The sequence below is a fragment of the Canis lupus genome, chromosome 12 (genome assembly GCF_011100685.1).
Source record: "Canis lupus familiaris isolate Mischka breed German Shepherd chromosome 12, alternate assembly UU_Cfam_GSD_1.0, whole genome shotgun sequence".
In the NCBI taxonomy this organism is placed as follows: Eukaryota; Metazoa; Chordata; class Mammalia; order Carnivora; family Canidae; genus Canis; species Canis lupus.
In genome coordinates, this window is record NC_049233.1 from 68,192,053 (window position 1) to 68,218,674 (window position 26,622).

A 26,622-nucleotide genomic window follows, 5' to 3' on the forward strand; every position below is an offset into this window, starting at 1 on the left:
CCACATTAAAGACTAACTGGTGATTTTGATGTGGATAAACAATTCAAGCTCTGTTCCAGATTATGATTTCACCGAATATAGTTTCTCAAGGGAAGACCAGAAGAGGAGTTCCTTTTTCTTCTTTGGAGTTTAAAAAGTATGGGAGAGCTTTAATTTATCTTTAGTGAGGCTTCTTCTGGACAGGTGAAGAAACTATGAACTAGCTGTCTTTACATCTATTCCAAACCATTCAGAATCCTAGGTAGGTACTGAGAGTGGTGCTGTTGTGTGCATCATTACCTTGTAAGTTCAAGGGCTGGCACACAAGCTCCAGGTTTATAAGAGGAACTTCCTCTGTATTCCTTGGCAAAGATAAAATCTTGGATGCTGGCTTTTCCTTCCAGAAGTTTCATACATTGTCGCTGAACATACTGTTTAATTAAACTTATATCTCTTGTTTCAAATAGCAGCTTTAGAGAACGCTCAAGTATCTTAAAAAAAAAAAGGATACGCTCATAAAAATATCGCCTAGTACATTTCATCATTATTATATTTTCAATTATGTAACTACTGGGTAATTTGCCCATCTACCTAAACAATTGGCTATTTATAGTAACTGGATAATAAAAATTAAAGTATTTTGGAGATCTTATATAGTTTGCTATTTCTAAAAATAGAATATCATGTAGTTTGAGGAACATCATATCAAAATAACATGCAAATAAAACATTTGCTAGGTAAAGTGTAACATGAAACACTTAAGCACAAGAAGCCAGACATAATTACATGTAGTGTTTTTTTTTTTTTTTTGGCCTGTTATAGACTCAGGTGGACAGACAAAAGTTTAAGTGTCATATCACCAAGCAATCAAAATCAGCCTTTTGCTTTTTCATAGTGTCAATAAGTATGTATTAGTTACAATGGAATTTTCTTTTTTTTAAGAAGATTTTATTTATTTATTCATGAAAGACACAGACACAGGCAGAGGGAGAAGCAGGCTCCATGCAGGGAACCTGATGTGGGACTCGATCCCAGGTTTCCAGGATCACACCCTGAATTGAAGGCAGCGCTAAACGGCTGAGCCACCAGGGCTGCCCTGTGATGGAATTTTCTATGCTAGAAATGTTTCTACTAGTAAATGACCGACATACAGTGGATATATGTAGTGGATTGAATTAAATTAGTTCTAAGTGAAAGTTCTATATCTTATGAATACCAATACATATTTACTCATTTAGTTTTGCTAATTTGGCTTAAGTATGATTCCACCCTCGGAGAAAGAATGCATTGGATGATATCTCTTCCAGAAACTAGTATTAAATAATATTTCAAATTCACATATTATATATATATATACACACACATATATATATAAATAGCATAATATACTGACACTGACAACAATCTATTGTGCTTTTTATACCCTTATAAAACTCAGTGTGTAGAGTACTGTTTCATTTATACTACTTATTTTTGGTTTATTATAGAAGGAATCTGGGCCTGAATAGAGAAAAAGTATAAAATATGGTTAAAATCACTGTGGTTGAGAAATTTAGGTAATTTATGGTACTACTGTTCAGAAATCCTTCTAACTAGTATTTAATCATTCAAGTAAATAAAATTTCAGTTTATCTAGAATGGATTACTTATAAAATTATTCTGTCCCTAGATTCTTTATCCTGCTCCCTAGGTTTTGAGTGTTGTTATATGATAACATATTATCATCTCCAGGTGATAGATCAGAAATTCTTATCAAGTTCATGTGTTATTTTTTAGTAATCGTGATAAAAAGTAAGGCGTGGGAAGAAGTCAGAAACTAAGGACTAAAATCAAGTCAGTTGTTTTCATTAGTAAGGAAATTTTCACAAATCATCCATATAGTTCCTCCGATAGTTATACATAGTCACTGAGGCTGCGGGGGGGGGGGGGGGGGGGGGGGCACCGTGATGTGTGCTTAAGGATTTTCACCAGATTCCTTAGCTACTTATTTCTTAAAGATGAAAACAAGATAAATAAAATTTACCTTAGAAACAGCAGGGCAGGAATCTCTTCTGACTGTTTCTATTCCTTTTGCATCAAATACCGGGTCCTTTTGATCCAGTGTTTCATACATGTAACCCACATACCTCTTTTTTGTTTGTAAGACACAGGGCAAATATACCTGCAATGGATTAACAAAATGCCTCTCAATAACCATTTTCCCCTACCATGGATATCTTATTTTTATGTCTTTTTCTCTCTTTAACCAAATATTAATTACACACAAAATGAGTTGTCTTTACTTTCTAACCACTCCACTCCTTTGTATGCACTACCAAATTTTGCCCCTGCTGTAGCTGGCACTGTTCTCTCAAAAGCCATCAATCGTATCTATTTAAACAATTGAATTACTTCAACACCTACATATTTAAAAGTTTTAAGTACAAAATTAAAGTTATAAGAGAATATACAATGAAAAGCCCTGGTCCTCCTACCTCTACTTTCCTGTCCTGGAGGCATCCTCTATTCTTGATTTCCTGTGTACCCTTCCAGAGATACTTATACACATAATGGCAGCTTACATTATATATCATTCTGTACTTTGCTTATTTAACTTAATAATAATGTATGTTGGTGAGCATCCCATCCTAGTACAGAAAGCTAAGTTTATTTTGTAGATACACAGTAGTCAATTATGGGAGGGTACTGAAATTTATTTAACTAGTTACTAGAACTGTGGGTCATTTAGGATGTTTCCAATCTTTTGGCATTATAAATAGTGTTCCAGTGAACAACACTGCATGGATTAATCTACTGGATAAGTTTCTAGATTAATCGTTGTGTGCCCTCCATCCTCTTAATGCTACCAAATCGGTCCTTTCCTCTGTCCCCAAGCTTTATCAATAATTGCACTAAATGTAAAGAGTCTAAACATCCCAATTAAAAAGCAGAAGTGATCAGATTGGATCTGATCAAAAGGTGAGACACAGCAATAAACTACTAAAAGTACACTTTAAATGTAAGGACATAGAAAGGTTAGAAATAAAAATGGAAGAAGATACACATGCTAATACTAATCAAAGCAAAGCTAGAGTGGTTATATTAATACCAAAAAAAGCAGATTTCAAGAAAAATATCAAAGATACAAGTATCAATTTATCAAGAAGATAATCCTGAATGTGTATATACTTAATAAGAAAACTTCAAAATGTATGAAATAAAAATTGGCAGGATAACAAGGAAGAAACATGGAAATCCATGATTATACACTTAGAGACTTTAGCACCTCTTAGAAATTGACAGAAAATCATTAAGAAGGCTTCAATACCACCACTACTAACCTAAGTGACAGTTATAGGACATTTCAATAAGCAGAATATAGATAGCTTTTAAGGTCACCGGGGAATATTCACTAAGGCCATAGGCTGGACCAAAGGACAAATTTCAATAAACTTAAAAGCATTAAAATCATAGAGTGTGTTTTTTGACCACAATGGAATTAAATTAGAAATAGTAACAAAAAGATTTCTAGAATATCCTTAAATGTTTGGAACTTAACACAATTCTAAATGACATGTAAGTCTTTATCATTGAAACAAATGAATAATGAAAATACAAGATACCAAAATTCGAAGCTAAAGTAGTATTTAGAAGGAAATGTGTATCTTAAAATACTTACATTAAAAATATTTAATATCAATAATTCAAACTTCTAAATTAAGAAGACAGGAAAAGAAAAGCACTAAACCCAAAGTAAGTAAAAGGAAAGAAATAGTAAGGAATGGAAATTAATGAAATGGTTCTTCAAAAAAGTTCAGTAAATGGATAAACCTCTATCTAGATGATCAAGGAAAAAAGAAAAAACAAATTATCAATATTAAAACTGAAAGGAGGGATGTCACTAAAGATCTTATAGATCTCAAAATCACAGTAAGCATATATAAATAATTCATGCCACTAAATCTGATAACCTAGGAGAAATGGACAAATTCCTTTGAACAACTGCAAGTTATCAAAACTGGCCTAAGAAAATCCGAATATTTCAATATATATTAAAGATGTTTAATTTGTCATTAAAAATTTATGCCCTCCACTCCCAATAAAATGTCAGGACCAGAGAGCTTCATTGGTAAATTCCATCAACCATTTAAGAAAGAAATAATTGTATTAACCTTACATACATGGAAGCATTTCCAACTCATTTTATGAAACTAGTTTTTTTTTTTTTTTTTTTTTTTTGGTCCCAAAGCCAGCAAGAAAAAAACTACAGACCAATATTCATCATGAACATATAAAGCTTAATCCTTAACTGTTTATTTTTTAAATAAATGTTTATTTTCTTTAAGAAGTTTTGCAGTTTTGCTTTTATGTTAAGGTCTATGATCTGTATTTCAGGTACATTTTCATGTCTGGTGTTATTTTCTAAGCATGTCATGCTCTTCACTTTGCTAGATGGGTTGAGTGTCCAAGGCACGTTGCCTATACTTCTAGGACAGCACTCATTCTGTTTTCTAGCTGTTCTCCCCGTCTCTGCACCAATTAGAATGCTCACTCTTCAAGGCAGATACCATATCCAGTCCTCCAAACACAATTCTTGCTTCAAAGTAGGTATTTTTACCCTTTTCACACCTGTTCTCTTAAATTAACCACTTTAAACTCCTACTCATCCTTCTTTCTCAATCCCTTGAGTTGTCCTTTATTTTCCCTAGTTGAGGCTATACAGGTTGCATCCTATCTTGAGATTCTCCTCTTCCTAATCCATCTTGTATACCACTGTGGGGCCAGTCCTCCCCACACAGCTTTGATCATGTCATGCTCTTGTTTGATAAACTTTTCTTAATCAAGTTTAAATACTTTAGCTTGGTATTCAAGACACACTCCCTGTACTCTATGTTCCCATATTATACTTTTCCAACTCCATATTCTCCTACATACCATTTTCTTCTATGCAGAATGACTGCAGCCCCATTGCTGCCTACTGAAATTCTATTTTCTGAGGCACAGTGCAATATTACCTCCTATATAGTTTCCCCATCCAGCCCAGGAGGACTTTTATTTGTGCTCTTACAGTGTTTAGGGAGACTGCTCTCATAAGACTTCTGTAAGTTTTTTTTTTTTTTTTTTTTTTAAGACTTCTGTAAGTTAAAAATAAAAGAGTCTAATCTTTCCTTTTAGGCTACTGGCTCTTAGAGAGTGGGACTGGGTCTTATGCTTCTTTGCATGGTGCACCTCTCCTAGCATAATATCTTTTATATAGAAAGAACTAAATACATATTTGATATCTAAAGTAAAGTGAAAAATCTAAGGTCCTTATGGCAGACCGTATTGTCCAAAGAAATAATATCTGCCATCTTACATGGCCTTAACAAGTGTGACTCTGACATTCTTCCCATTAAGAGATGGGAGTCTATGTTCTCTCTTAAATCTAGACAGGCTATGTGACTTTGGGACAAGGTCATAAAAAGCAAAACAGCTTTTGTCTGTTTTTCTTTGGGATGCTCATTCCTGGAACTCAGTCCCATAATGCTATGAGGAAGAACACATGTCCCAGGGAAAGACCAGTCAGTGTAGGCGTCCCAGCTGACAGCCTTAGATGATGTGCCAAAGAGGAGCCAGCATCAACCCCTAGACATTAGAGTGAGCAAAGCTTTGGGTGATTTCAGCCATTAGCTGTTGGTTGGATCACCTTCATTCAACCTTTAAGTTTTCCTAGCTAAGGACCTAGGCATTGTGGAGCAACGCCAGCTATGCAGCACCCTTTCTGAATTCCTGACCCATAAAATCTTTAAGCATAATAAAAAGGGTAACTGTTTTACACCATTAAGTTTGGGTGTGGTCTGTTACACAGTTACAGTCAACTGGAACAACCTTTTTCTTTACAGACATTACTAAAAAATTTTTGAGAAAATTGCACAAGACTAAGGGAAAATAATTTAACACCTTGTAGACCCATATACTGTTATTGATTCTAAAAATGTATTGTGCAAGTACAAAATCTCTAGAAGGTATGTGAATTTTATGTGCTTACTAGCATTTATTACATTTCTCTTACCTTTTCAAACTTCAATTTCACTGGTTTAGGATTGGTAGCAGTTACAGCTTCAGCAATTTCCTGACCAATCTTAAAAGACTGCTCCTTAGTGGCTCCTTTCAGTAGCACAAACATACTAAGAGGATTAAAAACAAGGAAGTCATTGTAACAAAAAATTTCATCAAGAGTAACTTTTCTGGCTAATAGTCTAATACCAAAGAACTTTACCCCCCTTACTCTTCCTTATTAAGTTGCTTTCTAGTTTTACTACACTTTCCTTGTATATCTTATTACAGATCTTTAACACATCTAACATTTCTAGTTTGGCTACCACAGATCAGCTCAGCTATCAGAGCTGCCAAAAAGGTCTTGGAGTGATTCCTAGACAATAATGGCTTCATAGAACATAAAATTACATCAGTCATAAAATAAGAGAGAATGTGATTATAAAGATTACTTGTGATATGGGAGGAAATTTCCTTCTAGAACCACCCAGCTTAAAAAAGACACACATATATTTTGTAATATATGTTCACTGAAGAAATGCTAGAAAACATAAAGAGCAATAACCACCTAATCTTATCATTCAGAAAAAAGGTACTACAAACCTTTCTGGGTATACCTGTAAATCTCTTCTCATTTGGGATCACAGATCATTATTGTTGGATAACTTTCTCCTTTCATTTAATTGTACATCTTAACACATTCCCATGTCACTTAGTTCTTTTACATTATTTTAACAGTAGTACTATATTTCAATGTATGGGTAGATTATAATTTAACTAAACTTCCATCATTGAAATTTGGTTAAATTCTTTTGCTAAATATTTCATATATGATAATTTGGCATACCTCTCCTAGCATAATATCTTTTATATAGAAAGAACTTACATTGTATGCTTAGAACAAATTTCTATCAGTGAAATTTCTGGGTAAATGGTATACACTAAAAATATTTTTTGAAAGATATGGTCAATCTGGTTTTCAGAAACATTATTTCTAATGTACAATTCCAACGGCAGTATATGCAGGTCAACAATGAAGGATTTCTAATATAAATAAAAACCTGCAATACAAAAAATAAAACAAAAAACAATAAAAACCCTAATAAAAACAAAATACCAGGACACCTGGTTAGCTCAGTGGTTGAATGTCTGCCTTTGGCTCAGGACGTGATCCCGGGGTCCTTGGATTGAGTCCCACATCAGGCTCCCTGCAGGGAACCTGCTTTTCTCCCTCTATGTCTCTGACTCTCTCTCTCTCTGTGTCTCATCAATCAATCAATCAATCAATCAATCAATCAATCAATCTTACCCCCCCAAAAAAAAGCAACAAAAAAAAAATACACCACAAAACCAAAAAACTAAAGCACTGGGCATTTTTCTCTAACATAATCTAGTTAACTTTATAATAGCACAATCTGTGACTAACAGAGATAATGGTCAATAAATATATTTTAAAAAGGGAGATTATAAAGTTGATCTTCACATATAATTTTTTTGTAAATTTTATTTATTTGGAGAGAGAGAGAGAGAGAGAGAGAGAGAGAGAGGGAGGGAGGGAGGGAGGGCAGAGAGGGAAAGAAAAATCTCAGGCAGACTCCACACTGAGCTGAAATCAAGAGTCAGATGTTTAACTGACTGAGCCACCCAAGTGCCCCTTCACTTATAATTTTAATGGAAAGATATTAAATAGTAGAAATGAAAAATATTTTGAAACATGACCTTAAGATTCTTGTTCCTAGTCTTGGGGCCACATAAACCAATCTCATATTTCTTAAATGTTTTTATATTGGACTTTAAATCTCATTTGGATGGTTTCTTTGGAAAAGCTCTTGCTTTGTCAATACTGAAGATAGTATTTAGAGTCTGATATGAAAAGCGTAAGAAAAATGAATATTTATTCAGTATTAAGATCTTTAAAATAAAACTGGTCTTAATCTAAATTTTAATATACTCTGAAACACTTGAAGCTTTCTATAATATTTTTTTGTTAGGCCCATCTGATTTTATCAATAAAGCTTTATTTTTAAAATAGATTTAAAATCTCCTTTTGAAAGATTTTCAAAAATCAACTTTGCTGAGATATAATTTGCATATAATAAAATGAATACATCTTAAGTGTACAGTTTCATGCTGACAAATGCACAGACTTGTTACGGGCTGCACTGGGTCCCCCTAAAATTCATATGCTGAAGCCCTAACCCCAGTACCTCAGAATCCAAGTATACTTGGAGATAGGACCTTCAAAGAGGTGATTAAGTTAAAAGGAGGCTCTAAGTTAGGTGGTTAGGATGAGCCTACTGTTACTGGTGTTATAAATAGGGAATATCTGAATATACAAAAGAACACCAGGCATGCTCATGAACAAAGGAAAGGTCATGTGAGGACACAGAAAGAAGGTGACCACCTGCAAGCTAAACAGAGAGGCTTCAAGAGAAACCGTATTTCCCAACACTTGATCTTGAACTTCAAGCCTCTAGAACTATGAGAAAGTAAATTTCTGTTGTTTAAGCCACTAAATCTATGATAGCCTTAAAAAACTAAGGAAATTTTCATCACCCCCCCAAAATTCCCCTGTACTCTTTTGTAATAGTTCTCCACTCCTGGCCATAGGCAACAGAAGACCTGCTTTTCGTTACTATAGATTAGGTGTTTTTTTCCCCCCTCTAAGAATTTCATATTAATGGAACCATACAGTGTGTACTCTCTTATGTCTGGCTTCTTTCAGCATATTTTTGAGATTCATCTATGTTGCTGAAGTAACAGTAACTGATTCCTTTTTTATTGCTGAGTAGTATTCCATTGTATAGATATGCCATGTTTGTTTATTCATTCACCCTTTGGTGGAAATTTGTATTGTTTGTGGTTTTGGACTATTATAAATAAAGCTGCAATAAACATTTGTATCAAGTCTTTGTGTGGACCTAAATTTAAATTTCATTTAGGTAACTATCCAGGAGTAGAATTGTTAAGTCATATGCTAAGGGTATGTTTGATTTGAGATATAACTACCAAACTTTTGTTTTTTTAAAAGATCACTATGCTTAAAATGGTCAGGCACAGTGATGATGAAGACACTTTGAAATTAAAGTTCCTATGTACACATTTTTATTTCTAGGACAGGAGAAACTAAGCTGTGGTAATAGAAATCAGGTAAGTGGTTGCCTGGTGGTAGGCAATTAAAGTGAGGGACTGTGAAAGGGTAGATGGAACTTTCTACATTGATAAAAATGTTCTGCACCCTAACTGAGGTGGTGACTGGTCAAATAGATCTATACATGTGTATACTGAACTATGTATACACTGTGCATTTTCTTTTTAAAAATAGTGCATTTTTTTGTTCAAAATTATACTTCGATGGAGTTGAGAGCTTAAAAATTATTATTATAGGGTATATATATGAGATTTTACCCAGTAGTTAGTGGGTTTCAGTCCATCTATGTTGTTTTGGCCAGTTTTATTTTAGCTAAGCTTCAAGACAGGTGGCCAAGACTAAGGGAAGGTCACTTAACAGAATGGAGGTGATTAGCCTACAAAAAGAGAAAAATGTTTTAAAGTGAGTTTGTCACTGGTGCTTTTAATCTAGTTAAATAACATTTATCTTTGTGTTGGGAGATTCAAGTATACATATAGAACAGTGACTGTCACATGGTAGGGGGTGAATGGGGCTATTAGAATAACTTAGGAGGCCTTTCTCAATTATACTCAGATGAATTTCCCAAGAGATTCTTTTTCAAAAAATAATTTTAAAAATTTGAGTACAGTTGACCCAAGAGATTCTAGAGAACTCTAGATGATGGGAAATCATATTCCATTAGGGAGCAATAAATATAATTGCGAAGCACTATTGTATAAAATAATTGTTTGAACCACTAATTAATAATACTGTAATAACTTTTTAGGTGACAACTGGTAGCTACACTTATCATGGTGAACATTTTACAATGGATATAATTGTCAGATCACTGCATTGTACACCAGAAGCTAATACTGTATGTCAATTATATTTTAATAAAAAATATTTAATTGAAAAAAAGAATTCAGTGTGTTTATTATACTTTCTAAATGGACAATAATGCATAACTGCTTTAGAAAGAGCAACACTCTTCAAACACTAATTTTGACGTTTTCGTAACTGATTTCCCTTAGCTAGACCTCAAGATTCATAAAATTAGCAGTCATGAAATTGGAGGGAGGCAATGGTCATTCACCATCATCTATCGGATTTCCTTCATTCTGATCAGAGAGGCTAAGTGATTTGTTAATGACCATACAATCAGGAGTACAGCTAGAAAAGAGAATTCAGATCGCCTCTCAGTTAAGAACTTTTCACTTTACTAAGCATTATTATTCCTGAAGCAGTGTTTCTCAAACTTTTATTGTCTTCTCAAAGGAAAAGTTAAAAGTAATTTAATAAGAGAAAATAATTACTAAGGATTAAAAAATATTGTTGGATGGGGTTGAACTCTGTGGGGCCCAAACACATTGTACTATTTAAGTTTTGCTTCCTAGGAACCAATTTGTACCCTATTAGTGATACTGTTCCTATTGATAATGCAAGTTCTAGAGTGACTTGCCATCATACAGTATATTTCAATAAACATTTGTTGAATGAATCAGATAGTGAATGGACAGCAAAAGCTCGAATACTGTGAACACATTTCTTTGATTAGAATCAAAATACCTATGGATTCTGACAATGAGAAAGTACTAGCTAGGAATAAAAAAAGCACTAAGTATTGATTTATGGCATCACTGCTGACTAGTTGGATGATTTTAGACAAGTTTCTTGTCTGGGGAATCTGCTTTTAGGCAACACCTGAGAATGTGTCTCTGATGGTCTTTCCCAACAATGTGAAAACTGCTGACCTGAATAGCACCAGAGTTCTCTTCAGTTCTGACATTCTGTGAGTTTGTGTTTTTTGGTTTGAATTCTTAAAGATCTGTTTTTGTTTTTGTTTTTTTTAAGATTCTATTTATTTATCTGAGAGAGAGGGTGAGTGCCAAAGTGGCAGGAGAGGAGCAGACAGCGGGACAGCAGACTCCATGATGAGGGTGGAGTCTTATACGGGGCATGATCTCATGACCCTGAGATCATGAGCTGAGCCGAAGTCAGTAATTGACTGAGCCACCCAGGTGTCCCTGAATTTTTCAAGATCTTAAAGGCTAAACAGCTAAACAAACTAACTACAATCAGAATCATGCCAACTTAACTTAAAAGCGGTTTCTTTAAAGACTAGACTCTTGTGTATACAGTATTTTTGCAGATTGTTATCTACCTGGCTACCTACAGGGATGCCACAGGAATCTCTACAAGTCTGTGGCTCAGGACACTTAAATTTTCTGTTAATTCAGGACTTGTGCTAATTCTGATCACAAAATCGTAAGGACTGGGAAGGACTTAAGGAGAATTCTGTTTTTAGGAAAGATTACCCTTAAGCCATTTGAAACACTGGAATGAGCATCTGAAGAGATTCCCAAAGCAGAAAGTTCATTACCTGTCAGTATCTCCATATACAACCCTAGCGCCCCATTTCTTGGTATCATTCACCAGTTTAATAGCTCGCTCCAAGGTCTCTCTGGCTTTGTGAACAATACTATCACCAACCTGTTGGTACAAACACATCGGAAGTAATTTCTTAACATAGCTTAGTATAAATCAATAGGTTTTAACATAGAATACTTAATTTTCATTACTAAATATTCCTAAAAATGAAACAAAGAGAAAAGGATGTAAAAAAGAAAACAAAACAATCTTCTGTGTCATTCTTTCTATAAGGACTCAAGAAGAAAATAAGGTATAGAATTAAAAAAAAATTTTACTTATTTGACAGAGAGAGTGAGTACAAGCAAGGGGAGCAGCAGAGGCAGAGGGAGAAGCAGGCTCCCCATGGAGCAGGGAGCCCAACATGAGACTTGATCCCAGAACCCCAGATGCATAACTGACTGAGCCACCCAGGCATCTTAAGGTAAAGAATTTAAAGAAAGGAACCTATCAATACACAGACTCGTCTGTCAGTGTATTAGTAAGTAAAACAGATTGCACTTTACACAAGGTACGCAGCTTTGGGGCACCTGGGTGGCTCAGTTGGTTAAGTGTCTGCCTTCAGCTCAGGTCATGACCCTAAGGTCCTGGGACTAAGCCCCACTTCAGACTCCACACTCTGTGGGGAGCCTACTTCTCCCCTCTATCTCTGCTTCCCTCTCTCTGTCTCTCATGAATAAATAAATAAAATCTAAAATAAAAACCCACCAAAAGCAAAACAAGGTACAAAGCTTCATTTGATTCCTGGAAGAATAAGCCTTGTTTATTCAAGGACTTCCTTATATGCCTTTATAATCAATTAGCCAGGAAATTGTTCCATGTATGTGCTTGAGTGTGTGTATGCATATCTTAAAAAAATTTTTTGTAGTGTTATACATTTCTTCAGTTATCATAAAAGTCAATGTCTGAACTTCAATCTCAATGATTGGTTATATATAATTTTTAGGTAATACAGAATACAAGGAAAAATGTATCATTATATGATGGAAAATCAAGTGTTCAATTTATTTATTTATTAAAAAGATTTTATTTATTGATTTATGAGAGACACAGAGAGAGCGAGAGAGAGGCAGAGACACAGGCAGAGGGAGAAGTAGGCCCCATGCAGGGAGCCCGATGAGGGACACGATCCTGGGTCTCCAGGATCAGGCCCAGGGCCGAAGGCAAGCGCTAAACCGCCGAGCCATCCAGGGATCCCTCAAGTGTTCAATTTAAATTAAGTAGCAGATATATGTCTAACAAGGATACCTTTTTTTTTTTTTTTTAAGTGATCTCTCCACCCAACATGGGGCCTGAACTCAAGCTCGAGTTGCATGCTTCACCAACTGAGCCAGCTAGGTGCCCCTAACAAGGGTACTTTCATTAGTGATTAGTGAAACAAAGATCATGTCATAAGCTAACAAAAAAGATAGTAGATCTTGACAAATATGACAAACTAATTATATTTTATAGTTAAGTAAAGATACCAGCATAGGACTGCTGCTTCATTTATTAAACTCATAAAAGCTAAGGGTTTGGGAAAATTGCCCTTTGGCATAAATGGAGCTTTCCTTTAAAAATTTTAAAATAAGAATCATGCATTTTTGTGTTAAGAAGCAAACAATAGTAACAATTATCCTCCTTTTACTATGAAATTTGAATCACCTGAATTAAATGTAGGATTGAATATGTGTTTTAAAGGCTATTTATAGCTGCTTTTAAAAGGAAATATTAAATGAACAAAAGACTAAATGGTAGCAGAAATGTAATTTGGGTATTAAGAAAATCCTGAGGGGCGCCTGGGTGGCTCAGTGGTTGAGCGTCTGCCTTGGCTCAAGTTGTGATCCCAGGATCATGGGAATGAGTCCTGCATTGGGTTCCCCACAGGGAGCCTGCTTCTGCCTCTGCTCATGTTTCTACCTCTGTGCGTCTCTCATGAATAAATAAATAAAATCTTAAAAAAAAAAAAAGATAACCTTGAGAATATGAACTATATCCTGAGATTTTTTAAAAATCATGTTATCTAGTTGAAATTCAAGTTTGAATGAAAGATTCAATGTCATCTGTTGCATTTATTTATTTATTTATTTATTTATTTATTTATTTATTTATGAATGATAGTCACAGAGAGAGAGAGAGAGAGAGGGGCAGAGACACAGGCAGAGGGAGAAGCAGGCTCCATGCACCGGGAGCCCGACATGGGATTCGATCCCGGGTCTCCAGGATCGCGCCCTGGGCCAAAGGCAGGCGCTAAACCGCTGCGCCACGCAGGGATCCCTGTTGCCACTTTCAAAACAAGATAAACTTTAAAATATATGCTGGCAAATAGCTGGAAGGGTGAGCCATCTAGTGTCAGAGTCAAATATGCTTTGAGACATACACATGCTGATCCTAAATGTCTGCCTCCCACTGCCTACTCTGGCCTATTTTAATTACACTGAAGAGTCTGAATTCTTGCAGCTGCCCGCAAGACCTTGCAGGGCCAAGGAGTCAGCAGCAGGAGGGGGAAGAGGGAAGGAAGGAAGGAGTGGTAATTAAAAGTGATTCTGCTACTTTGTGCCAGATGGTTCCAGTTTGAACATTACAAACGTTACAGGGCTAAGAGGATTTAAAAAAAAAAAAAAGGAAAATAACTGGGCTTTACAGTTTAGTTGGGATCCTGAAAAGTTATAATGAGAAAAATATTTAAGGTGAAAATTCCCTGAAGAGGAGTGTTGGCAAGGATGTGGAAAAAAGGGAACCCTTGTTACCAATGGTGGGACTGCAAACTGGTGTAGCCACTACAGAGAACAATGTGGAGGTTCCTCAAAAAATTAAAAACAGAAATACCAAGTGATCCAGCAATTCCACTACTGGGTATATATCTGATGGAAATGAAAACAATACCTGTAAATGATATCTGCACCCCTAGGTTCACTGCAGCATTATTTACAATAGCCAAGACGTGGAAGCAACCTAAGTGTGTACTGACAGATGAATGGATAAAGAAAATGTGGTGTATATACAGCTGACTCTTGAACACAGGCTTGAGCTGTATGGGTCCCCTTATATGTGGGTTTTTCCAATAAATACTATATGGTATTGAAAATATATTTTCTTTTATTTTAGTAACATTTTCATTTTTCTAACTTAATTTTAAGAATACCACACATAATACACATGACATACAAAATATGTGTTGTTTATGTTATCATTAAGACTACTGGACTATTTGTAGTTAAATTTTGGAGAATCAACAGTTATTCATGGATTTTTTGACTCCATAGGGGGTCAGTGCCACCAACCCCTGCATTCTCCAAGTTCATGTTTTTATCTTTTCACACCTGAGTGTCCTTTGCAGAGCAGAAAATTATTTTTTTATTTTTTATTTTTTTTATGATAGTCACAGAGAGAGAGAGAGAGAGGCAGAGACACAGGCAGAGGGAGAAGCAGACTCCATGCACCGGGAGCCCGACGTGGGATTCGATCCCGGGTCTCCAGGATCGCGCCTGGGCCAAAGGCAGGCGCCAAACCGCTGCGCCACCCAGGGATCCCGAGCAGAAAATTATTTTAATGAAGTTCAGCTTATCAATCTTTTCTTTTATACACTGTACCTTTGGCATTGCACCTAAAAAGCCATTACCAAATTCAAGATCATCTAGATTTTTTCCTGTTTTTTCTAGAAGTTTTATATTTATAGTTTTGTGTTTTATATTTAGTTCTGTGATCCAATTTGAGTTAATATTTGTGACGGGTATAAGGTCTGTGTCTAGATTCTCTTTCTTGTTTGTGGATATCCTAGCACCATTTATTGAAAAAACCTTTTTCTATCTTCACTACATCATATTGCTTTTGCTCCTCTGTTAAAGATCAGATGACTGTATTTATGTGGGTCTACTTCTGTAATCTCTACTCTATTTATCTATAAATAGATCCACTAATCTATTTATCTGCTCTTTGGCCAATACTACACACTACCTTGATTCGTGTAGCTTTATAATAAGTCTTAAAGTCAGGTACTGTTAGTCCTATGAGTTTATTCTTCAAAATTATCTTGTCTATTCTAGACCTTTTACCTCTTCATGTAAACTTTAAAATCAGTTAGTCAATATCCATAAAATAACTTGCTGGTATTTTGACTAGGATTGCATTCAATTTATACATCAAATTGATATGAACTGACATCTTGACAATACAGAGTCTTCTTATCTATCAACATGGAATATTTTTCCTTTTATTTAGCTCTTCTTGCATTTCTTTCACTAGTTGTGTCATTTTCCTCAGAGATCTCATACATACTTTGTTAGATTTATACTGAAGTATTTCATTTTGGGGGGTACTTAATATAAATGGTGTTACATTTTTAATTTCAAGTTTCATTTGTTCATTGCTGGTATACAGGAAAGTGACTGACTTCTGTTGTACTAACCCTGTATTCTGCAACCCTGCTATAACTGCTTATTAGGTTTAGGATTTTTTGTTAATTCTTTTGGATTTTCTACATAGAAAATTATGCCATATATAACAAAGATAGTTTTATTTCTTCCTTCCCAATCTGTATACCTTTTAAGTCCTTTATTTGTCTTACTGCATTAGCTTCCAGTTCTTTTTTTTTTTTTAATTTTATTTATTTATGATAGGCACACAGTGAGAGAGAGAGAGGGGCAGAGACACAGGCAGAGGGAGAAGCAGGCTCCATGCACCGGGAGCCCAACGTGGGATTCGATCCTGGGTCTCCAGGATCGCGCCCTGGGCCAAAGGCAGGTGCTAAACCGCTGCGCCACCCAGGGATCCCCTAGCTTCCAGTTCTTCTATGATGCTGAAAATCAGTGGTGGTGAGAGGGGTCATTCCTGCCTTGTTCCCAACCTCAGTGGGAAAGCTTCAAGGTTTTCATAGCTAAGTATGATATTAGCTGTAAGCTTGTGGGGTTTTGTTTTGTTTTTTGTTTTTTTGTATATTCTTTATAAAGCTGAGAAAGTTCCTCTCTTCCTAGTTTACTGAAGGTTTTTATGATTGGATTTTGTCAAATGCTTTCTCTGTATCTGTTGTTATGATCATGTAGCTTTTCTTTTCAAGATTTTATTTACTTATTCATTAGAGAGAGAGAGAGAGAGAGAGAGAGATAGGAGATGCAGGCTCCATGCAAGGAGCCTGCCTGATATGGAACTCGATCCTGGGACTCTGGGATCACATCCTGAGCCAAAGGCAGATGCTCAATCGCTGAGCCACCCAGGTGTCCCTCATGTAGCTTTTATTACTTAGCCTGTGTATGATGTGTTGGAACTCACTAGTTGATTTTTGAATGTTTTATCAGCCTTGCATGCCTGGGATAAACCCCACTTGGTTGTGGTATATAATTGTTTTTATACATTGCTGGATTTGAGTTGCTAACATTCGTTAAAAATTTTTACAGCTATGTTCATGAGAGATACTGGTGTCTGGTTTTCTTGTAATGTCTTTGGTTTTGGTATTAGGATTATGCTGGCCTCACAAAATGTGTTAGAAAGTATTCCTTCTGGATCCCTGGGTGGCGCAGTGGTTTGGTGCCTGCCTTTGGCCCAGGGCACGATCCTGGAGACCCAGGATCGAGTCCCACATCGGGCTCCCGGTGCATGGAGCCTGCTTCTCCCTCTGCCTGTGTCTCTGCCTCTCTCTCTCTCTCTCTCTCTCTCTCTGTGACTATCATAAATAAATAAATAAATTAGTTAAAAAAAAAAAGTATTCCTTCTGCTTCTATTTTCTGAAAGAGATTGTAGAGAATTGGTAAAATTTTTTCCATTAAATGTTTGGTAGAATTTACCAGTAAACCCATCTGGGTCTGGTACCTTCTATTTTGGAAGGTTATTAATTTAATTTCTTTAAGAGATATAAGCCTATTCAGACTCTTTCTGTGTAAGTTTTGACAGATTACAACTTTTAAATAATTGGTCATTTCATCTAGGATATCAAATTTGTGTTTGTAGTATCCTTGGATTGTCTTTCTAATGTTCATGGGACCTAAAGTGATGTCTCTTCTTTCATTTCTGATATTAGCAATTTGTGTCCTCTTTCTTCTTTTTCTTAGGCTGGCTGAAGGCTTATTGATTTTATTAAGTCTTTTCAAAGAACTAGCTTTGGGGTTCTTTGATTTTCTCACTTGATTTGTTTGCAATTTCATTGATTTCTGATACATTTTTAAAAAAAGATTTATTTATTTATTCATGAGAGACACAGACTGAGAGAGACAGGCAGAGGGAGAAGCAGGCTCCTTGCAGGGAATCTGATGCGGGACTCGATCGCAGATCCCAGGATCACGACCTGAGCCAAGGGCAGGTGCCCAACTAGTGAACCACCCAGGCATCCTGATTTCTGATATAATTTTTATTATTACTTTTCTTCAGTTCACTTTGGATTTAATTTATTGTTTTTCTAGTTTTCTAAGGTGGAAGCTTAGATAATTAGTTTTAGATTTTTTTTTTCTAATAACGGATTCAATATTATAAATTTCCCTCAAGGGCTACTTTTGCTGATTCCCACAAACTGTGATAAGTTGTGTTTTCCTTTAGTTAAAAATATTAAAAAAATTTTTTTCTTTGACCCATGTGTTATTTAGAGATGTGGTGTTTAATCTCTAAACATGTGGGGATTTTCCAGCTCTTTCTGTTACTGATACCTAGTTTAATTGTACTGTGATTTAAGAGTAGACATTATATGATTTATGTTCTTTTAAATTTGTTAAGGTGTGTCTTATGACCCAGAATGTGGTCTGTCTTGGTGCATATTCCATGTGAGCTTGAGAAGAATGCATATTTGGGTGTTGTATGAAGCAGTCTATAAGTGCCCACTATATTCAGTTGGTTATGCTGTTGAGTTAAACTTCATTCTTATTAGTTTTTTTTCCTACATGTTGTCCTTTTTGTTATTTTTGTTTTCCACTCTTTTTCTGCCTTTTGTGGTTTTCATTTTTTGATAGGATTCCATTTTCTCTTTCTTACACATCAATTATTTTTATTTCTCTTTTTACAAAAGTGGTTGCCTTAGATTTTGCAATATACATTTACTTTCAATATATCACTTTTTTTTTTGAGAATCAAGATTGTGTTTTATTGCCAAGGACCTTTGGATTTTTCTCTGGGCTTTGTTTGAAATGGTTAAAATAACCTCAATAAAATAGCTATGTTAAACTATTAAATTATTAAATAAACATGAAACCAAATTGTATTTTAGGAGAAGCTGTCAGCAAACAAATACCTAGTGAGTTAAATGTTGAGTTGACTCTTTTTTTTTTTTTTTTGGTTTAAAACAGTAATTTATTTCACTTATAATTCTGAGTAAATTGTGCTGGGTTCTGATGAGTAGTTTTTTCTTTGCTTTGTTTTGGCCTTGGAATATACCACTTTCAAATACTACACTAGTCCACAGTAGTGCAAGTACTTTATAATAATGAAATAATCCAAATTCCTCCCAACCCTTTTGTCATTTCTATCATTCATTTTACTCATACATAAGCATACATATAATCAAATACATTGTTGTTATTATTTTCAAAGATATTGTTATCTGTTAGATTAGTTAAGAATAAGAAAAATAAGTGTTTATTTTGACTTCACTATTGTGTTTTTTTAATATAGATCTGAGTTTCTCACCTATCATTTTCCTTCCCTCTAAAGAATTTCTTATAACATTTCTTGCAAGGCAGGTCTATCACCAACAAATTCCCTCAATTTTTGTCTGAGAAAGTCTTCATTTCTCCTTCACTTTTGGACAATAATTTTTTAGGGTATGGATTTCTAAGCTGGAGTGTTTTTCTCTCAACACTTTAAATATTTACTACATTCTCTTCTTGCATGTTTCAGAGGAAAAGTTGGTTATAATTTTTTTTATAAAGATTTTATTTATTCATGACAGAGAGAGAGAGAGAGAGAGAGAGAGAGACAGAGAGAGAGACAGAGGGAGAAGCAGGCTCCAAGCAGGGAGCCTGATGTGGGACTCGATCCGGGGTCTCCAGGATTACACCCTGGGCTGAAGGTGGCGCTAAACCGGTGGGCCACCGGGGCTGCCCTGGTTGTAAATCTTAATCTATGCTTCTGTACAGGCAAGATGTTTTATCCCCTGTCTTCTTTTAGGATTTTTATTTTACTATTGATTTTCTGTATTATGAAAATGAGCATTTATCCTGTTTGGTGTTCTTTGAATTCCTGGATCTATGGTGTCTGACATTAATTTGGGGAAATTCTCAGTCACTACTGTGTCAAATATTTTTTGTTCCTTTCTTACTTCTCCTTCTGGAATCCCTAACTGCTATATGTAATAGCAATTTCTGTAGTTGCTCCAGGGTTAGGACATTCTGTCCTTTTTTCAGTCTTTTTTTCTCTTTGCTTTTCAGTTTTATCAGTTTTGATTGAGATTTCTTCAAATTCAGAGATTCTTTTCTCAGCCATACCTAATCTACCAATAATAAGCCTATCAAAGACATTCTTCATTTCTGTTGAAGTGTTTTTGATATCTAGCATATTTCTTTTTGGTTCTTTCTTAGTGTCTGCGTGTCTCTGTTTGCATTGCCCATCAGTTCTTGCATGGGTGTGTGTACTTGATCCATTTAGAGCTCTTAGCATCCTTTTGTTTTTGTTTTAGAGTTCTTAGCATTCTAATAGTTGTTTTAAATTTGCGGTTTGAGAATTCCAACATCCCTGTCACATCTAAGTTTGGTTCTGATGCTTGTTCTGTCTCTTCAAATTCTGTTTTTTGGTTTTCGGTATGTCTTATAATTTTTGTTTTTTTTTGGATAGCTGAATATGATGTATCAGATAAAAAGGACTACTATATATAGGTCTTTAAATGGTGGTAATCTGTGGAGGGAGGGGAAGTATTCTATAGCTCAATGAGTAGGTCTTGTTCTTTCAGTCAAACTGTATCTCTGTGGACTGGGGACTTTGCATGTGCTTCTGGTTTTCCCCCATTTTTGGTGGGACAGGATGTTAGAGTGGGCTGGCATATTCCCCTTCCTTCACACAGAAGACAAGAGTACTTGGAGCTGGGTATTTTCTTCCTCTCAGGTTAGTTAGGCTCCAGTTAAATAGTTGTGCCTGAAGGCAGATCTTGTTAAGAAAAGAATGCTCTGGTGTATTTCAAAGTGGCTCCTTTCCCCTCCCTGTGCCAGAAGCACAAGGGAATTTCTCTCCTGTGGGAGAAAACCTGTAAGAACCTGGTTGAGCTCCTAGAGGTAAAATTCACAAAACTGTGGAGGTCCTGATGACTGGATGCCCTGGAGTCTTAATCTCTCAGACTTATCCAAAGTGAATTTCCAGCAATTCATCAGTTATAGTTCAGATTTCCTGAACAACATGGTTCCTGCAGAGGTTTGTGCTCTTGGGTTTCTGTTCTTGTGAATTGTGATTGCTTGTATTTACCTGTTGGACTCTTCAATTTTGGGGGTAGTGGTTTGCCCTGTGACCTCATTTCTAAAGAAGAGTTGTTGGATTTTTCAGTATGTTCAGCTTTTTACTTGCGGAAAAAAAGTGGAAACTTTGAGCTTCTTACATGCTATACAGGTATTTATAGTTTATTCTGCCCATTATGTGCTGCGTGGGGACTTTATCCTTCCATTGCTTTCCCCTTTTGAACTACTACGAATAAAATGGTATAACATGTTCTGGCTTTCATTTGGCATAAAAAGATCACCAATAAAACAAGTCTACTCTATTCTCAATCACTAGGTAAGTTACTGTATTTCTTTGTCACACTATATTGTATTCATGTTAAATTAACGCCCTAATTTAGTAAATAGCAAAAATTAGTCTTATTCTGTGAAAAATGTCTTTCAATTACAACTACCTCTGCAAAGGTTTCGCTTTATATCTATTGTACATTAGTAAACATGGAATGTTTGGTCATTCTGACATTTGTAGAGGCCAACCTAACATCAGATCTGTCAATACGTTAAAATGGAATTAATTAGTACAAAGGATGTAAGCACTGCTATTAATGTGGCACTAAAATCTCATGCTAATAATTTGCTACAGTATGCTCATCTAGGTATGTAGAAATATGTATATGATAAGGAGTTCTCAGAGAAAACCCCCAAACCCCCAATATCCTGTATGTATGCATGAGAAAAACTGATCTTATGTCATGAAAATGAAACTCTAGTCTAAACAAAACAAAATACTTCAATGAATAGATATTCATTTAATGCTGCTAAGTCTCTTGGAAAAAACTACAGCTTTGTATCACTTACCTCAATGCATGGCATTCTCCCAGAAAAATTCGCAGCTGTATAGCCAAATGTGACATTTGCTATAAGCTTAAGTCCTAGTTGACGTGCATCGAGCATTCGTGAAAGGGCTCTGTCTTGCTTGTAAGCCTTCATTGACTGTTTCACCATGAGTCTAGTCTTCAAAATTTCTTCAAGCATTCTTGGTAGCACACCCTTTCTTACTGAAGGCTATCATAAAGAAAAAAAGAATATTTAAAATCCCTTAAAAGTTATATATTTAGATAATTAAGAAGGAAGCACAAAGTTTAACAATGGCCAACTGTCATGAATTGAAACATACTAGCAACTGAGTGGCCACAGGGCCAGTGGCCATCAATACAAAATCATCACATTTTCTTTCTTTTGAAGAGGACTTTTCTCCTAAAAGGTTCCTATAATGTTTATAACTCTAATGTAGCACTACTATGTGAGTTCAGAGACCTCCAGGAAGGAGGATGTCGACTAGTGCATAAGAGACCATACAACAAGTTCAGAGGGAAATTTTGTGCAAAACTTTGATCAAACCCCCACTCTTTCAGAAAGACACACGGGATTTGTATCACTCATAACAAACCTCGGTTTTTAAAGATCTCGTCCTAATGACCCCACACAGTAATCTGCATGGAACTCCATTTATCTACCTTGGAAGAATGATGAGCTGGGTTGACTCTGCTGACATTCAAACCTGCAGTTCCAGGGACTCTAGGTATTTCAAATGTGATGCTTAGACCACTAAGCCATCCCCTCCGGCCTATATTTATTAGCAATCTGGAAGAGGGGATGAATAGTGAGGTGATAAAATTTGTTGATGCCAAAAAAAAAATCATTTGTATTAATCAAGACTAGGGAGAATTTATGAGAACTCCAGTAGGAATGAAAACCACAAAACAGTATTAACTTTGAAGATGATTCACAGACACGTGCAAGGTAATGCATGTCGGACTGAACAATTAAAACCTCAAATATAGGATAATCACACTTCTGAATATTAAAAAATCTTAGTTTTATTAAGCTTTACATATTGGGTCAAAATGTAGATGCAAGTTTTAAAAATGTTGTTAAAGGGAGATAATATAACAAGCCACTACATATGTGACAACAAAAACATATTCTAACCTCTAATTCATTCTGTGTACCTTATGAAGCAGTCATAATGTTAAGATGTAATATATGTTATTAGGTTAAAGAGGTAGTATTTTCCAAAAGGAATAGGTCATGAAGTCTCTGGTGAGAATTTTCCTCCTATCTAAATAGCTAATTTTAGGGTAGTCTTTGAACACAGCATCTTCTTATTGGTAGAAAATGATGCTATTTTTGCTAAGTACACCAGAATGAATCTGAGGGCTTGTGGGGTCCATGCTACCATCAACCACCCTACTGTACCATGATCTAGTCAGACTCACTGCTAAGGAAATAGAGGAAAAAAAAAAAAAAAAGGAATGAAGTTGGCATAAGAGAGGCAATATAATCTTCTCCTAGATCTCTCTATTTGTCTTTATTCATTTATAAGGCTCTCCTTAGTCTCTCTTAAGGGGAGATAAGGAAGAAAGAAAAGAGATTCTATTATTAATCTGGATATCTTAAAAATGCAATCAATAAATGCATGAGAATATCACTTCTAAGATGGTCTTAATTTAAAATAATGTAGAAGAACAACTAAGAGTTTACACATTAAAGCAATTTAAATCTTTCTGTTACCATCGTTGTGATTGTCAAATAGCTATTTAAGTCTCAAGATGCTAACAGAGGTCAGAAGGTATATATGCACATTTCTTTCAGTATTTCATTAAAAACTAAAATCTAACAATTAAAAAACTTTAAATTCATGCAAAACAAGATAAATGGTTTTTAAAAAGTAATTTCTTAGATTCCCATATCTTTATTTTTAAAGATAAGATATTCAAGAAGACTTTTTTTTTCTTTATATTACATGCCAACAGCATCTAAATCAACTCTTCAAAGGTTAAGCCACAGTCGATACCTTTCACTTACAAGAGAGTATTACCTTGACAAAAGCTATTCCATTGGGGGACACTGTGATATCATGCCTAATTTGGTAAAGTAAATCTGGAGGTACTCTTAGAGAGGTACAGCCAAATTTGAACTCATCATACCTATTAAGAAAGAAAACATTAAGCATATACTTTCTCAAGTCATACAATAGTGATACTAGACAATTTTAGGAATCTTTAGTAGAAAGAACTAAAGAACTCCAGTAGAAATTCATTTTTAAATATTTAAACATGAATTCATTTACTTAGTAATATATATGTCTAATTTCCAAACAGCAGTTCTTCAAATAGTCACAATTTATTAAAAGAAACATTTTTTATTTGGGATTATCCTAAAACTTATGGAAAATCTATACTTAAATACCAGATTTCAATTCAACATATGACCACTTTACAGGAAGTTCCTTAGAGAAAAATTTAAGCTTTAAATAAAAATATTGTAAATAACTTTTCCAAATTTCTGTTCTTAATAAAAAGACAGGATTACCAATATAATTTCCATGAATACTATGAAGGAAGGAAGTATACTCTAAGCTAGCACTATAACTTGGTTTTAAATACACAAAAATCATTATAAAGGAAGACTCTGTATTTCTTATGAGAAAAATATATACTCCTTTGAACATTAAAGATATTATTCTCATGCATTTTATAAAATTCGGTTGACATGAACAGCTAAAACCTAAGATTAAGATTTAACAATTTAACTTAAAATATCTCTAAGAGAAGTCAAGAGGAGGTTACAGCTGGAGGGAGATAGATCATAATCCTCAAACTATTCCAATGAAAAGTGGTTTTTATCAACAAATTAAATATAACTCTCATTTAAAGAGATTACAAGATGTGGAGAATGAAATAAGTTGCAAGACTGATTTATTCATGATCTTCTTCATTTGAGTCATCCATTCATGATGCTGAATTAGTCCTACAGTTTTCCACATCCACATCAATTAGTAAGGTAACTACAAAGAATGAATTAGCTGTGCTACAGCCCATTCATCTTGCTCAAAAGGACAGTATCAAGTGCAAAGAGACACTCAAAATCTAATTTTAGTAACAAGTACAAAGCACAACAACATAATTATGAAAAAACAAAACAAAACAACCCTTACTTTCCCAGGTTCTCCACATGGCCAAGGCAGGTGGAAAAACAGTAGTTGTACGCAATCACAATCGAAGGATATAGTGACTGGAAATCCAAAACGAGAACAGAGTTGCTATAGAAGCGAGATTCAGGCTCCATAATTAGGGGAACACACTGTGGGGCTCTCATTTGGGATCTTTGCTGTACACTAGGTGTCACAGGAATATAGTTCATTGGTTTAGCAATACGCAACATCATTGATTCCACACGGTACTGCAGGCAGAGAGGTGGAAGTAAGAAGAAAAGAAGAAACAGTTTAAATTGTTAAATACATTGGTCTTTGAATATGATAATCATTAGGGGACATTCTTCTGAATAAAGCTGCATTCTTATAGGTTTTTTTTTAAATATTTTATTTAAAAAAAAAATAAAATATTTTATTTATTTATTTATTCATGATAGACATAGAGGGAGAGAGAGGCAGAGACACAAGCAGAGGGAGAAGCAGGCTCCATGCTGGGAGCCCGACGTGGGACTTGATCCAGGGACTCCAGGATTGCGCCTTGGGCCAAAGGCAGGCACCAAACCGCTGAGCCACCCAGGGAACCCCCTTATAGGTTTTTTAAGTAGGCTCCATACCCAGAGTGGAGGACCCCAACATGGGGCTTGAACTTACGATCCTGAGATCAAGACCTGAGCTGAGATCAAGAGTCAGATGCTTAACTGACTGAGCCACCAAGGCGCCCCAAGGATGCATTCTTACAATATAGTTATATACTACTTGTTATTTAGTCAGCTTTCAGGTGTCTGTAGAAGACGTTCATAAATCCCTTTTCTGTATTCTTATAACTTTTATAAAAACTGCAAAATATATCAAATAACTTATACAATATGCAATTTTGGAAAGACAAAATTAGATTTCTTCTTGTATTTAAAAACATCTGTAATAATAATAAACAGCTGTAGGAAAGACTGTACAGTTTAACAGTTTCATTTGAAAAGTTGGCCAATGACCTTTGAGAATTTTTTTTAAAGGTTTATTTATTTATGATAGACATAGAGAGAGAGAGAGAGAGAGGCACAGGAGGAGGGAGAAGCAGGCCCATGCTGGGAGCCTGACGTGGGACTCGATCCCGGGACTCCAGGATCGCGCCCTGGGCCAAAGGCAGATGCTAAACTGCTGAGCCACCCAGGGATCCCCTCCCTTTGAGAAATTTTTTGAGAAAATTAGAGAATGAAAGTCAGGAGACTTGAGATGGATAAATTGTATTCCAATTTTCCAAGATGGAAACAAAGATTCCAGAATTGAAAGGTAGTCAGATTAATACCAATCTCTCACAAAATTGAATCAAGCTATTACTGATTGTTTATAATAACCATTATTAAGCAGACAGTTTGGAGTATTAGAAAAGGAAAGCACAAGAACCAGCATAGGTTTATATATTCTCATGTTGTTTTAAGGTATCTTTACCTTTGATTATAAAGCCAGCTCAAATCGCTTTTAAAACTTGATGGGGTATAAATAGCTTATAAGCAATATAATTAAATAAATATGCCAAAATAATTAGAATGCAATTTTTGCCATATTTACTGAAATAGTAGATTGGGGGATTGTTATAAACTTACAGTAATTAAAGTAATTAAAAATTTTATGAGGTTAAAGAACCTGAGTGAATTAATGTAGTATCTCAGATGCCTAGCACAGTGTTCAACACACTAATAAATATTTGTTGAATGAATGCATGAAATCTTTTTGGGTGATGCATTTGACAAATCTCTCATATTCTTGGGAAATTA

The 26,622-nt window shown here is 35.2% G+C and overlaps 1 protein-coding gene across 5 annotated transcripts in view; it reads right to left on the bottom strand.

Moving 5' to 3' along the window:
- Positions 1-26,622, bottom strand: part of REV3L (REV3 like, DNA directed polymerase zeta catalytic subunit) — a 177,120-nt gene that overhangs the window by 9,944 nt on the left and 140,554 nt on the right. For 3 of the 5 annotated variants that reach the window (XM_038554964.1, XM_038554965.1, XM_038554966.1), the window contains exons 23-29: positions 24,854-25,098; positions 23,735-23,843; positions 21,712-21,918; positions 11,490-11,599; positions 6,011-6,125; positions 2,003-2,140; positions 280-470 (exon numbers count right to left, since the gene is read on the bottom strand). In XM_038554964.1, coding sequence (XP_038410892.1) covers positions 280-470; positions 2,003-2,140; positions 6,011-6,125; positions 11,490-11,599; positions 21,712-21,918; positions 23,735-23,843; positions 24,854-25,098 — 1,115 coding nt within the window. Of the gene's footprint in view, positions 1-279; positions 471-2,002; positions 2,141-6,010; positions 6,126-11,489; positions 11,600-21,711; positions 21,919-22,370; positions 22,498-23,734; positions 23,844-24,853; positions 25,099-26,622 lie in introns of those variants that run through there. The other 2 variants (XR_005368156.1, XR_005368157.1) reach the window with 2 other exon arrangements.